The sequence below is a fragment of the Mesocricetus auratus genome, unplaced genomic scaffold, assembly GCF_017639785.1.
Source record: "Mesocricetus auratus isolate SY011 unplaced genomic scaffold, BCM_Maur_2.0 Super-Scaffold_100025, whole genome shotgun sequence".
Classification (NCBI taxonomy): Eukaryota; Metazoa; Chordata; class Mammalia; order Rodentia; family Cricetidae; genus Mesocricetus; species Mesocricetus auratus.
The window spans coordinates 9,286,401-9,301,690 of record NW_024429206.1 but is presented as its reverse complement, the minus strand read 5'-3'; the positions used below and the strand labels follow the sequence as shown (position 1 = coordinate 9,301,690).

The following is a 15,290-nucleotide window of genomic DNA, read 5'->3' as shown; positions in this document are numbered from 1 at the left end:
CTCAACACTGTGAGGCTCTTAGCAAAATCCACACTGAACATATGTCCAGTATCACATTAAAACCTACCCTCATTAAGCAGTCACCTCAGTAGCATACACAAATCCAGAACTCTGGTGAGTAGAGCTACCCCCTCTGTCCAAACTCACGGAGGTTACACCAATAGGAGTAAGCCCTGGTTATACTTTACAGTTTAGGGTCAGCACTTGTAGCAAATGTCTGCTCTGGTGCTGGGGGTTGGGGAATGGACAAGCTGCGTACACATGTGAACAGGAGGTTACAGTCCCCTCTGCAGTCGGCTCACTCGTGCCACCAATTGACAATTGTTCTAAAAACGAATTCTGCTAGGTGAATCCTATTAGGCATCAGGAAACTGATGGCAACACGCAAGCTACAGTGATTTCCCAGGACAGGCTTCCTTGAACTGTGGAACAAAGTTGACCTCAGACTCAGTTCTCTTACAGGAAGGTGTAAGGTCAGAGGTCACAGCACCAGGTCAGGAGGACACTAAGACACTCTGATTTCCAGTGTTTTAGCAGAGCTAAGTCCACGGCAAACACCAGAGGCTGGCTCCTCGGCACCAGCAATGCATGGTTGATGTCCCAGAAGCAGGTACCACAGGGCAGCTCATTAAACAAGCTTCTTGTTTTTGCACAGAGCCCTACAAGGCCCACACCGGGTAGGAGCAGTGGAAGCCAGGGCCCTCACCTCTTGCCCAGGCTCAACAGGTTGCCCACCATCCGCTGCAGCACCTTCTTCACATTTACCACGCCATACAGAGCTGCCGTCACATGCTGGCCAATCAAGTACTCACACTCCTTCACCGTCAGCTGCTTGCCCTTCCCAAAAGCATCTATGTAGATGTAGTCAAAGATGTCCAGGGTTGCCCTGCCCAAGGAGAGCCAATAAGTCAGAATTACAACCCGTGAAGGAGGAGCCCAAGGCAGAAGCTAAGGTCAAAGCACCACTTTGCTGTTTTCACCAATACTATCAAGGCCTTGGTGAGTTTTAAACCCGATTCTTAATGGGTCCTTGGCTGTGGTGACCACACTGCCAAGCTCTTTAGAAGCAGAAGGGTAAGGGGATGGCTCAGTAGATCAAAGTGCTTGCTGTCGAGCCTGACTATCTGAGTTTGATCCCTAGGACCTATACGGTGGAAAGAGAACTGACTCTAACAAGCTGTTCTTGACTCTATACATATGCTGTACATGCACATACATAATAACAAACTAGCAAATAAATAAGTGGCAGCAGGGAAGCTGGCCAGAGTCCTATAGCCCAGAGCCCAGAGTTCAAAGAACACTCACAGAAAGACATGGGGCATGATGACCAAGATGGACGCTAACGACAGAGTGTCAAACAGCTGCCTGCCTGAGGATCTGGGGCCTATGAGGACCTAAGAAAATTTATGGAGGCCCAGCCCAGGATTTGTTACTTCTCTGTGCACACACAACCTCAGGCTGGCACCGTAGGGAGCAATGACCCTGGATATGCTCACATTCTCACAGTACTTCCAAGTGTGTTCTTGAGGGCTCACGGAGTGGTGGGGACAGCACTGCTTCTTTTGAGCAATCCTGATCCTGTGCCCACTGCAATCACACAACATTTTCTCTTTGGCTGCTAACTATCTCAGTCGGATTCTTTCCTGAGTTGCGCTCATAGCTCACTTTTGGCAAGGACTTGAGACTTACATAAATGTTATAAAAGAGCGCAGAATTTGTCAGCATTTGCTATGAGGCCAGAACTTCCTATGGACAAGCACAGAAGAGTGATGAGCCAAGGTTATCACTATGTAAAACACACGGACAAAATGTGCACATGGCCAAGTGCCAGAGTTTTTCAAAAAAATATACCTGGACTAGTTGTGCCCCAAGAACATAGAGCTGAACAGGGAAGATAGATTTGGGGAATAGGTGAACTTCAGTGATAAAGCATGTTCAATCTGTAGCACACACACACACACACAACCCCAAGCCCCCCAAACAAAAATCCAAACAACTACTCCTATACATAAAGACTAAAAGTGAAAAAACATGTACAGATAATAAAAAATACAGTCTTGAAAAAAAATGTCTACATATAAATACAGCTTAGCAAAATTAGCCAAGCACAGTAGTATATGACTTCAATCCCAGGGGAGAGGCAGATACAGGAGGATCTCTGTGATTTTGGGGCCTGTTTGATCTATTTTGCAAATTCCAGGTGAGCTAGTGCTATAGACTGAGGTCATGTCTCAATATACAAAACAACACACACCACAAACAAACAAAAACTACACAAAATCAGAAATTCAGAAGGTAATTTTAATGACACCAATGAACGTTACCACACCAAACAGCAAGCTAATGCTGAAAACCAAGAAGCATTCTGTGTGGAAGGAGATCCCCTGGGCTGGAAAGATGTCTCAGTGGCAAAGGTATTTGCTGCCAAGTCCAAGGCCCTGAATTCAATCCCTGGGACCCAAATAGTAGAAGAGAAAAAAACTGAATCCCCCACAAGTTGTCCTCTGACTTCTGTACACACAATTGTGCACATACACACACAGTTAGAAAATAGCAAAACCCCTCAAAATGTATCCCCCAGGCAAGGGTATTGCTGTTTCTGTTTTGTAGTCTACAACATACAAAGTGAACATATTAAGCTAAAGCAAACAAAACAATGCTGTTCAGACAGTGTGACACATCACTAAAAGCCAGAGCTACAAACCATCAGCACAGAAGACTCATCCAGTCAGGCACCGAAGGTCAGGCCTATATACAAGCACCAGCCACAGCTAAAGATAAAATGCTGGCAGCTCAGGATAACCCTAACAGAGCAATGTGGAAAGGGTAAACAATTTCCTGATGGACTCCCAGAACCACAGTAACAGACAGCAGGAGGCTGGAGGATCTTTAAATTAAGAGCCAGAACCAGCTAGAACCAGTCAGAAGCAGTTTCTAGCTTCAATCAATATTCAAGCAGAATTTTTTGTTTGTTTTGTTATTTGATATAGGGGTTAGATTGTAACTCAGGCTGGCCACAAACTCCTGCCTCAGCCTCCCAGTCCCTCCACACAGGCCTCCTAAGAAACCTGATAAATTGACTCTCAATCTATATGGAAGACCAAAAGCTAAGAACAGCCAAAGCACTTTAAGATCTGGATGGAGTGGGGGTGGGGTGGGAGTCTTGTGCTGCCAGGTATGAAGGCTCAGAGTACAGCATGGGCAGGAAAGGGTGGAGCCCAGCTGCTAACACGGGCTGTGTGTATGCCGGCATTGCCACCAGTAGCTTAGGCTTTTATAATTCCCTGTGTTTGTTTCTGCCACTTTCCTGGATCCTAGAGTAAAGTGATCCTCCTGCCTCAGCTTCCCAAGCAGACAGGACTTCAGATACTAACAAATTATTGCATTGTCTGAGCCTGGAGTGATGGCTCAGCTTCATAATACTAGTACTCAGGACAAGAGGCTGAAGCAGGAGGATTCCAAGTCCCAGGACATCCTGGGTAGCACAGTGAGTCACTGTCTCAAAGAATCAACACAATAAAAAACAAAACTCATATTCACTTATATTATAGGGAAAGACACTATTACCATACTGAAGACTGCCCTATAATAAGTCACTGACGTGCATAAGGCCCTTACTATAGACATGAAATGAGCCAAAAATGCTCAGAACATGCAGTTCTGTGGATGTCACGTGGGTATATTACAGATGCACAAGGAGATAGGTAAGCTTATCAGGGCTGCAAATAGGTGTTCTTACTAAAAATATTAGGAGGTAGATATCCAGGTTGCAAGCATTAACTACCAGTACACCGTGAGGACATCACATTTGGAAAATAAAGACATTTAAAGAAACTCAAAGTAATGGATGAGAATGGTGGCTTCATAAATCATGAAATGTCTTTCTCCTTAATCTGGAGGGGCATGTGGAGTCCAGCTGTACTACTTTTCTACAAAGCAGGAGAGAGTAAGAGGGTAAAAGAGAGTGTGTGTGTGTGTGTGTGTGTGCGTGTGTGTGTGTGCACTGGAGGCTATCTTTCAACTCTTCAAGCCAGTACTCACAGACAGCACCAGGCCCGCTTGGCTTCAGAGTTCAGGGGCTGCTCATCCCACTGTCCAGGACATGACATCGGGAAGAGTTTGCTGTTCTCCCTGGTGAAGACTCTCCTTAGGAGGAGCAGAGGACTCCACCCAAGACAGGCCAATCCCAGAACAGACACAGTTCAGTCAGGCTGCAAGCTGCCCATCCTGGTCCTTCTCCCTAAGCTGGGGCACAGTGTGGGAGGAGAAGGCTGGTCTATGGCTGAGGGGAAAGACAAGAATCCTCTCATGGGGTTCATCTTCACACTATGAACCTTGACAGGCACAAAACATTTTGTAGTCGGGCGGTGGTGGCCACACCTTTAATCCCAGCACTCAGGAGGCAAAGGTAGGCAGATCTCTGTGAGTTCTGGTCTACAAGTTTACAAGAGCTAGTTCCAGGACAGCCTCCAAAAGTCACAGAGAAATCCTGTCTTAAAAAAACAAAACAAAAACCAACCCCCCCAAAAAAATACAAAACCTTTAAAAAAATTTTAAGTTTAGGCTTTTGAGATACTATAGATTCACATGCCTGTGGAAGAAATAAATAAATATCCAGAGTAGTGCTTGTCACTCCCCACATAAGGTCCAGTGCAACTACAGCACAACATCAGTACCAGAACCTCAACATGACCTCTCAGAAGTAGATGACTGCTTGGTAATAACTAATTTAAAACTAGAACCCGGTTCCTCAGCACCCGTTAAACATGGCAAAGATGGCTCACCCTTCTGCGCCTTGGCACCACCTCAGGAGGAAGTGGCTTGGGAAGTTGACAGGCTCCAGTGGGACCCCCAGCTGTCGGGCGATGGTCAGGTATAGCAGAGACATGCTGATGGGGATCCCTGTTCTGCGGGTCAGCACCTGAGGGAGGAAAGTCGCAGAGCCTCAGGAGGGCCAGCGGCTGGCTCCATCTGTGCTGGCATCCCACGCTGGCTTCCAGAGCTACATTTAGATCAGATACCAAATCCAGCACACTGGCTGTTTTCTCACAGCCAGCAGAAGACGTTTGTCTCTTCCCCTAGCTCCAAGACGGTCTCGTTACAAAGCCAGGATGGCCTCAAACTTTCCACCTTGGCCCCCCAGCCTCCCAAGTGTACCACCCCCACCCCAATTTCTTGCTTTCAACTTTTATTTTTTCAGGGCTAGGCTTGAAAACTGGAGTCTTGTGTACACTGGGTAAGCATTCCACAACTTAGCTACTGCACACACCTGAATTTTCACATTTTTTAAATATTCTAAAAACAAAACCATTTTGTAGCTGGGCGTTGATGGCACACACCTTTAATCCCAGCAATCGGGAGGCAGAGGCAGGCAGATCTCTGTGAGTTCAAGGCCAGCCTGGTCTATAGAGCGAGTTCCAGGACAGCCTCCAAAAGAATACAGACAAACCCTGTCTCGAAAAACCAAAAACAAACAAAAACAACTATTTTGTGACATGAAAACAACAGAAGCCAGGTCCTATGGGCCATGCCTATACTCCCAACATCTGGGAGGCTGAGGCAGGAGGACAGAAGTCCAAGACCAGCCTGGGCTACAGAATGAGAACCTATCTCAAAATCGGCAAAGAATGTCCCATGCCCATATAGCTCTGCTGGCACACAGTGTGCAGTCACCCAAGACTCCAACTGCCTGTGCCCTTTCACCTAGTAAGACGGCACTATGCATAAGGACCACACAGCCTTCGAACCTGGAGTGATTCACTGCCAGGTCTTTTGCAGGCAGTCTGCTGGCCTCCTCCTACCAGAAAGCAAGCGTGTAAGAAAGTCTGTGGTATGACAATGAAAACCACGTTACAGAGAACAGGACAGACAAGGAAATGAACATCAAAGGTGTGTGGCTGATGTAGCTGGGCCACAGGCTTCCAGGTTGACAGAGGCAGGCTCGTGCAGTTCAACACTCAATCACAAACTGAGCAAACTAAGTAACAGAAATACCCATTTCTATTCACAGGGCTTGCTTACAAAGGGCTGGAGAGATGGCTGAGGGGTTAGGAGCACTTGCTGCTCTTCCAGAGGTCCTGAGTTCAATTCCCAGCAACCACTTGGTGGCTCACAACCATCTATAATAGGATCTGATACCTTCTTTTAAATATATACACAATTTAAATTTTTTTTTTTTTTTTTTTTTTGGTTTTTCAAGACAGGGTTTCTCTGTATTGTTTTGGAGACTGTCCTGGAACTCGCTTTGTAGACCAGGCTGGCCTCGAACTCACAGAGATCCGCCTGCCTCTGCCTCCCGAGTGCTGGGATTAAAGGCGTGTGCCACCAACGCCCAGCCAATTTAAATATTTTTTAAAAAGCATCCTATAGCAGATCTAATCCACCATGCTATCTCATGGGAGAGGAAAACGGGCTTTACTGAGACATGGGAAAGACAATAGCAAGAAATGGACAGCCCATCAGAGGTGAGCCCAAAGGACACATGCCTATACACAACCAGTACCCTTGTCAATCCTCAGGGAGCCAGGTGCAGAGTACCTGGAGCACCAAAGTCAGCAATTGCAGTAGGTATGGGCACAGAACCTACACACCTACCCTTCCAAGCTCTAAGTCACACAATCCCCAACAGAGTTCAAATACCATGTGTGTGCCCACGTGCAGGCTTAGGCAATGAATGGTGTCTACACAGGGAGCACCCAGAAGCTGCTGCAGAACCCACGAATGTGGGAGGGAACGTCGTGGTTCCTCTTACTGCAACTGCATGTACCTGGTGCATGTAGAGGTTCAAGGCGTTGTAGTAGTCCATGCGGTTCCCTTTGAACTTCAGCTGGTCATATAGGACATAGTTGATGGCATCCAGCACTTGGCTCTGGAGTTCTATCTCCATTATCATGGAGGATTCACCTGCAGCACAGAGAGCTCCTCTGGGTCACAAGCATGAGCAAGTACACCCCAAACACTGACACCCCAAACACAAGCAAGGCACACCCTGAACAAGCAGTGACTGGCAAGGGCCTGCATGACAGACAAGTGCTGCCAGGCTGGGAATGGAGACAGGGTGGTGTTAGTGCTTTACATCACTCAGACAACCACCCCCAGGGCCTCTGCAGTCCATCTCATGTACAGCATTTGCCCACCTGCCCTGAAGGTCAGGCTGGGGTGGCGGCTGTTGATACCACGGAGGGTTTTGCACACAAGCTCCACGATGCTGTGGATCTGGGCCTGGATGTCTCTGAGGCTGATGTCGGAGAGAGGGTTGCAGTACTGGTCGATGTAAACGGCACCTGTGGGTGACAAGTGCAGTCAGTGCTGCTTTCTTCCTACCTGACTGGTAGTGAGTGTTACTGAACCAGTACTGGGGCTGTGACTTCTCATACCACACCCCACACCAGCTCCCAATTTGGATGCCAGGCAAAGCACCTAACACAGCGAGGGGAGATCAGATCCCTACACCACAAAGCACTTTGTCACCATTTAAAAAAGCAAAACAAACCATTTTTTTGGTTCAGAAAGCAGGACATGTCTTCCCACATCCTATGAAGCTTGCCAAATGCCCACAAGAAAGCCCTCAGGCCACTTCTAGTCCAAAACCCAACCACTGGAAAGACTTCCTAGCAAGGCAATTTCTCTTAACAACTAAGCTGAGAGAGCAGGAATAACAGACAGACCAGTAACAGCCAATCATAGCTCTCATGGGTAAGAATCATAGACTCTAGAGACAATGCACCACCATAAAAGGAGGAGTCCTGATAACCCCACAGAGCAGGGCCACAGTTCCATCACTGGCCTCAGCCTCAGCCAACCTCACACCATGCCTAAGTCATCATTTGGTTGCTGAACATTTTTACTTGAAAGCCTCCCAGTCACCTTTTAAATTCAAGAGAACTGAGGCTAGCCTAGGACCATGCTGATCCTACCAATACTTCAAGAAGCTGAAGGCAGTTCGGGGTATCGGAAGAGCCAGCCTAGGCTACAGGGCTTGCGCTGTGAGCCACTTGCTCAGGCTTCTTCAGTGGCTGCAGGAGTCTAGTCAGGGTTGAGGCTCTGGAGCCAGCACCACCCCCCTGCCTCCCATCAGCCACTGCCAGCCACTCAATGGCTTCTATGCCTACATAGTCACCCAGATGGATGGGAAATTGAAACTTTGTATTTGAAAAATGTACAACAAGTATTTTTTCATATATAATCTACAGAAAACAGACTGTTTCGCTATTCTGAACTGCTAAATGAAGGCTGATGTGGTGGCACACACCTTTAATCCCAGCATTCAGGAGGCAGAGGCAGAGGCAGGAGGATCTCCATATGTTCTGGTCAGTCTGGTCAACTCTGCCTCAAACAAAAGAAAACAACCAGTACCTTGAAAGAGCTGAACTCCCAGCTCTCCCAAGTGTAAAGTGACAAGAGGAAGACTATGACTTTCTTTTCATTGGACTACAAGGTTTTCCACTTCCTTTCAGACAACATCAGACCTTCAACCATTAGTAACCAGCTAGGCACTGTAGGCTGTGGCAATCTTTCCTCAAGGTCTGGAACATAACAACCCCACTTACAAGGGCTGGACATACTTAGCACTCAGAAGACAAGCTGACAGCTAGGCCATGCTCTGCATCTTAAAAAAGAAAAGAAAAAAAAAAAACAACAAAAAACGAAAGACAAAGAAATGCAATGAACACACCTGACACAGAAGGGATGTGAGGCAGTCACTGTGACAGCCATGGCAGCTCAGCTGCTGAGGCCAGTGAGCTCTGCAGGGGTCAGCTGAAACCCACAGAAGTGAGCTTTGAGCTGAAGAAGGGCAGAGGACACAGGTAAATAGGGGCAAGCAGACATATGAAGTATAACAGTTTGAGTGGCAACGAACTGGTTTCACTAGTCAAAGGTCACTCACTCTGCAGGCCCACATGTGCTTATGTTGAGGTCAGAGGTCAACCTCAGCATTGTCCTTGGGAGCTGTCCATTTTGTTATTGCCAAACTCACTGACCAGAGAACTACAAGAGTTCCCTGTCTCCACCTGCCCAGTGCTGAGGTTACAAGCATACACCAACAAGCCTGGCTTTCTACACGGGTTCTGGGACAGAAATCAATTCCTCACACCTATGTGGCAAGCCTTTTTCTGCCTGAGCTTCCAGTCCTCAACAGTCACTACACCAGTGATGACTCTTAAGATCACTTGTCCTAACACTGAAGATGCCACCGGAATCTTTGCTGAAAGTTTGAGTGTTGTCTGCTTTGTAATCCAACTTTTTGAAGACCGTTGGCATAGCTCTCTTTTCCCTCTACCTTAGAGGGACAGCTGTCACAGGATGCTCAGTTGCTGAGGACTCTTGTCTGCAGGCACAGAAAACCTACCTTCAAGATAGGACTCATAATCATCAGGCTGCTGCAGGAAAGCCTTGAGGTTGTTCAGGATTTTCTGCTGCCGAAGGTAGTAAAGAATTTTCTTTGCGTAGTATTTCCAGGTCAAAGCTTTCCTGGAAAGCAATCAAATAAGCCTCTAAGCACTTCAGTTGCCCAGCTTCTCCCCCTCCAATCACACTACATACTCCACTTTACCAAGACAAACACAGCCAATACACATCTGCACCCTGATTTGACGGTCCAATGGTACTCAGATATTTGCATCTTCTGTCTCTGGAGAAGGGCTATGAACAGCATCCTGGGAGGTGAGGTGCACTATGCTGATCCCCAGGACACAGGCTGCTCCTTTCTCCTTCGGAGCTTGGTGAACTCAGAGAGTCCTTCTAGCCTCCTGGTTTCAGATGCATCCCTATTGACCAACTTTCCAGAAGTTACTTTCCAAAGACATTTTCCAGAACTTAAGCCTGCACACCCAACTGTTACTCCACATGCCTATATAACGAGGCATCCTGAGACTTGTTCCTTCTGAGTCACCACTCCCTAGGTCACATGGGCTATCAGCCCAAAGAGTCAAGGCCTCTGGGCCATCTTGAATGCCTGACACGCTCCCTCCCCCAAAACCCTAACATGAGCATCTGCCATTAAGTTGATAAAGCTGGCCCAGCTTTTGTGGGTGTCTCAGTACCCTCCTCCTTGGCTCCTGCTTCCATGCTCTTCTGACACAGGAGTCCACTCTTCCAGTGATATACTCACAACAATATCATGACCTTTGTCCCAATTCCCCAGTTTCTACTTCCTCACACTAAAAGCCCAACTTCTAGTGAAGACTCAACACGTCCCTTACCTCATCCTGATATGATAGCCTCTGAAATCTCGGTTCCAACTGCCCCCACTGTTCCTTCAACCTAGTGCCTGGCTGTGTCACCTAGCACCTTCCTCAGTGGAATGTTCCTTCCCTGGATGCAGGCGGTCTGTACCTCCTCTTGGCTCTCTGTTCACATGGCCCAAGTCAGGCCTCTCCCTATCCTACCTCAACAGGTGCCCCACAAACCCTCACACTCTAGGTCACTCGGCATTTCCCCGAGCACATGCCACTTCCTAACAAGACAAACAGCTTACATGTTTCTATCGCTATCCCGTGAACTAGCAGAGAGTTGGGGCTGCTCACAGCTGTAACCTGAGTGTCTACAGTAATGCCTAGTGCACTGAGCGTGTGTAGAAGACTGTGTGAAGTCCTTCTGCAGGGCTCCCTAACACACAGGTCTATTAGTGGGAGATGGGACTAATGTGTGTGGTGGCCTCTGAAAAGCAGTAAAGCTCCCTCCATCCACAGACATCAGTGACAGCAGAGGTGTCTGTTCTACCTGCTCTTTAACTCTGTTGTATGAAGTTACCCTCAACAGAGGTGTAGGGCAGATGACATGAAGCACAGCTCTGAGGTGCTGTCACAGTCACACTTCATGCCTCAGTGTCATTCCCTGCACCTCTCTAGAGTGATCACCAACACACATCTCTAAACTGCTCAGGGATCTTTTCGGCCTTGTCATCGGTCTCCCCACTGTTTAAGAGTAGCTTCCCATAGTCTGGAATACATTCATGTGAGCTTTAACTTGCTCTGAATTTATTAGCAAGTAGACAGAGAGGCTGGCAAGAAAAGCACCAAGCCTGAATCTGATCCCCAATGTCCACTCTGGTAGAAAGGAAGAGCCAATTCCTACAAACTGTCCTCTGATTACACATGTACAGTGGCACGAGCATGCCCATAGACACACAGATGAACACCATAAACAAGAACACAAAATAAATCCACAACTAAGTGGCTGGAGAAGCTCCATGAAATTCAAATGCCAATTATGTGGCAAGCTGCCACCCCAGGAGGTGGTGTAGTCTTCCATCAAAAGCCCCTGTGGATGCAGATCGGTGGTAGATGCTTGTTTTGCCTGTCTTCCACTGCCAGTACCACAAGAAAAGTGCCTATGACCCTCTCAGGAAGCTGCAAGCAAGGCCAGCCTGGACTATAGAGTGAGACTTTGTCTTAAGAAAATAGGAAAAAACACTGGGCATTGATGACTCACGCCTTTAATCCCAGCACTCGGAGGCAGGCGGATCTCTGTGAGTTCAAGGCCAGCATGGTCTACAGAGCGAGTTCCAGGACAGCCTCCAAAGCAATACAGAGAAACCCTGTCTCGAAAAACAACAACAACAACAACAACAAAAACAAACAAACAAAAAGAAGCTAGGGTAAAAAAGGTGGGATGGAGCTGGTGACAAGGCTTGGTTGTCCCTTCTGTAATATCACAGCCACTGCTGCTCAGTGCCCAGGTCTGTTAATCCCTCAGAGATGCCTCTAACAGAACCAGTCTCGCCTCATTTATTAGAGAGACTGTTGCAAAACCCCTATCTATTCTCTAGTTTCCCAAAGGGATGAAATGTAGCAAAGACAGGACAAATGCTCTATCCCCTTTTCTCATTTCTAATTCTCCTTCAAAGACCGAGTCATGTCTTGAAATAGTACTGGGGACTCACGGAGCTAAACAGTCTGCAGCAGTCCAATATGCTATTGCTACCATGCTGCTGTCCCAGCTGGCACACCTTTGGCCCACAATGCCTCGCATAGCCCCACAATGAAGGAAGGTGCTGACAGTACTCATGCTGTCTGGTTCCAGGTGCCTACAGGCTCTGGACTCATCTTGTACATTCCTGACACAGGCCTGAGAAGCAGCCATTTTTCCTTGTATTGGGGGAAGTGGGAACTGAAGACAAAAATTTGCAAGCTGAGACAGCTATTTCTACTGGGCTGGTCATGACTTCACACTGACCCTACAATTGAAATGCAGATATACACAGCTTTGACCTCCTTCTGCCTTCTATGTGTACCCGTATTCCTGAACAATTCTGCCCCTTCATTATACCAGAGATGACATGACAGTCATTCACTGGCTTTACTACACATCTCCATCCTATACACAGGCCTGGCCCGAGTGTAACAACCAGCTGTCCTGTCATTTCTCCAAATATAGACAAGCTGGGGTAATCTGCACATGATCTTGTGTGGGAAAGTGTGTATCTGTCCAGCTTGCAGGACTGAACTCAGGTTTTCAGCCTTGGCAGCAAGCACTTTTACCTGCTGAATGAATCATCTTGCCAGACCACTGCTCAATGTTCTTCCAGCTACATGGGATCTAGTCAGGGGGCCTGCCCAAACTACATATACAATACTGTCTCCTGGACAGCTGTCATTTGGAGCCAGGGGACCAAGTTAATGTGCATTCAGTGCTCATCAGTAGGATCGAGTCAGACTATCTCTGTGGTTTTGAGTTTCAAACTCCATTTCTAGCAGATGTGTCAGAAAGAGCCCAAAGTCTAAGTTTTCCCAAGCTGACAAGTTTGTCTTTAGCCTTTATACTTGGAAGTCAGTTCAGCTGGATATAAAAATATTTGGCTGGCATTTCCTGTATGTCTTGGAACACTTTCTTCCTCTGGCATAAAATGCTGCTGTTGAAATCTGAGGAGACAGTCTTTCTTTTGCATAGAAGTGACTTCATCTCTTCTGCCTGGATACCCAAAGGCCCTTTCTGATTCTAAAATCCAGTAACTCTATTCCAAGTGTCTGGCTGGGCACTGGCCACCCAGGTCACTTTCTCAGACACAGCACAAGCTCTTTAATGTGTCTTGGTTACTGTTCCTGCAGACTGTGCTTTTTGCAGACCACAAAGAACAGCACAGGTATAGTCATCACATACCCAGAGATGGGCACTTGAGTAGGTCACCATGCAAACTGAGAACTCCAAATAGTCTAAGAGGCAAAACATCCCCTGTCATTTATACTTGTCCCACCAAGGGCAATGTGCTTACAATAGTTACTTTGAAAACAACTACTACTAATACTTCCACTGGTTATACAGGTTCAGTTTCCCTGATGACCTGACTAGCATAAAAAGGCAGCCTTTCCCAGTGAATTTAACATTCCTCTGAAGAGAGAATTTCAAGGTGCTTCCTTGTGCTACGCTGCCCGCTTTCCCTGGGCATGGGAAGTTTCTGCAAAAGACTCTCGGCCAGGCAGTGGTAGCACATGCCTTTAATCCCAGCACTCAGGAGGCAGAAGCATGCAGATCTCTGTGAGTTCAAGACCAGCCTGGTATACAGAGTTCCAGGACAGGCTCCAAAACTACAAACTACACACACACACACACACACTGATGGCTCCCAGCCTGGCCTACCAGTCACAGTGTTACAGTGTGGGCTACTTACTCTCCATAAGTTTTGAGTAGGTTAGTTTGCTGGTTTCCATCTAGGCACCCAGATGCAATGCAGTACTCCCTACTCAACATCCTGCCTGCCCCTCTCTTCCTGGGGACCTCTCCTGGCGTCCTCTGTCATGTTCATTCCTGCAGATCTCTGTTCAGGTCACAAGTTCCCTTGCACTCTGCCCCACCAGCTCACAGTGCAAGCCTCCCATTACAGTAATTTAAACACCTTCTTCCTGGCTCTTCCTGTAGATTTACTTCTATGTACTTACTTTATGACAACATTATCCAGAGAACAACTGAACAAAATAAAGACCACCCCCTGGCATTCTCAGACCTTAGTTGCTTCTTTGTATCTACCTGGAGCAGCACAGGATTGTGTATTATTTGGGAAGAACTAACATCTTTGGATAACTCTTTGAACATTTTCAACAAATTGCAACAACCTAGGAAACTATTCCCAAGAATCCACATGACTAAGAACCGAAGCCTCTAGAGTGAGTGGCTGTTCACCAGCCAATCCTGCAAGGCAGGGTAGCTGTTAGCTAAGGGAGCTCTCCCTGTAACAGTTGACTGAGACAGACCCCTGAGGTAATTCTATGACAAAAGCAGAGCAGGGTCTATCTCCCACAAACGACGATCCCTCTTCCCCCTTTCTCAGGAAGTTAGGATGAAAGAAGACAAAGTAGGCCGATATTAAAAACCAAACAGGTGAGGCTAAGAGCTCAGGGGTAGAACACTCAGTAGGCTCCCGGTAAGGTCCTGGGTTTGGCATTCAATGCAACAAATGAAAAACTACAGGGATAGAGTCAAGAAAGGCCAATATAAAAGCAGGAGTAGGAAGGACAGGAAGAGTGTAAATAAGAAGAAAAGTTTACACCAAACAAACTAAAGCCAATAAAGTGCACCTCAAACCCAACTACACACAAACCGTGCCTAGAGACTATTATGAGGCCACACACACTGTCAGTGAACAGTCCAGTGCACACACACATCTACACACAGACCGGAGGTGAGGGGAACACCCCAGGCCTAGAATAGCGGCATCTCACCTCTCCCCACAAAGCCCATGAAGCACTGTCTCCTGGTCTGGACACTGCAGTGACCCTCTCAGTGCACATTTCCTATAACCTTTGGAACAGGTCTCTCCCACAGGAGGTTGGGCTGCGAGGCAAGTCACTGGTGAACGGGAAATTAAGCTTTCCAGCAGAGAATGTAAGACATGCCATTCTAAACAACAGTAAGAGACAAGGGTTTATTTTTATTTTAAATGATGTGCTTGTACGTGAGTTCATGTCTGTGTGGCTATGTGCATGTGAATACAGATGTCCAACTAGGTCAAAAGAGGGAATCAGATCATTTGGCACTGGTATTAAGGCAGCCGGGAGGCACCCAATGTGGGTGATGGGAGCTGAAGTCGGGTCCCTGTAGAGCAGTTCTATATTGAGACATCAATCCCTCTAGTCCTAGGGGCTCTTCTTAATCAGGAGAGTATTTGCAGAGGACCCAGGCTCACCCTCCCCTCTACCTTAAATTGCTCCTAAATCATTAAATACAATGTAAGCAGTTACTGTTTCGACAGCAACAAAAAAAGGGTCTGCACACTGAGTAGATCTGTGTATGTGCAAGTATGTGCATGGTGCACAGGCATGAGAGTACACAGAGGCCAGAGGGTGAGCTCAGGT

At 47.2% G+C, this 15,290-nt stretch overlaps 1 protein-coding gene across 3 annotated transcripts in view; it reads right to left on the bottom strand.

Moving 5' to 3' along the window:
* Nucleotides 1-15,290, bottom strand: part of Fbxo21 (F-box protein 21) — a 35,079-nt gene that overhangs the window by 15,654 nt on the left and 4,135 nt on the right. For all 3 annotated transcript variants that reach the window (XM_005078990.4, XM_005078991.4, XM_040731120.1), the window contains exons 4-8: nucleotides 9,350-9,471; nucleotides 7,137-7,283; nucleotides 6,767-6,903; nucleotides 4,785-4,921; nucleotides 707-886 (exon numbers count right to left, since the gene is read on the bottom strand). In XM_005078990.4, coding sequence (XP_005079047.1) covers nucleotides 707-886; nucleotides 4,785-4,921; nucleotides 6,767-6,903; nucleotides 7,137-7,283; nucleotides 9,350-9,471 — 723 coding nt within the window. The remainder of the gene's footprint in view (nucleotides 1-706; nucleotides 887-4,784; nucleotides 4,922-6,766; nucleotides 6,904-7,136; nucleotides 7,284-9,349; nucleotides 9,472-15,290) is intronic.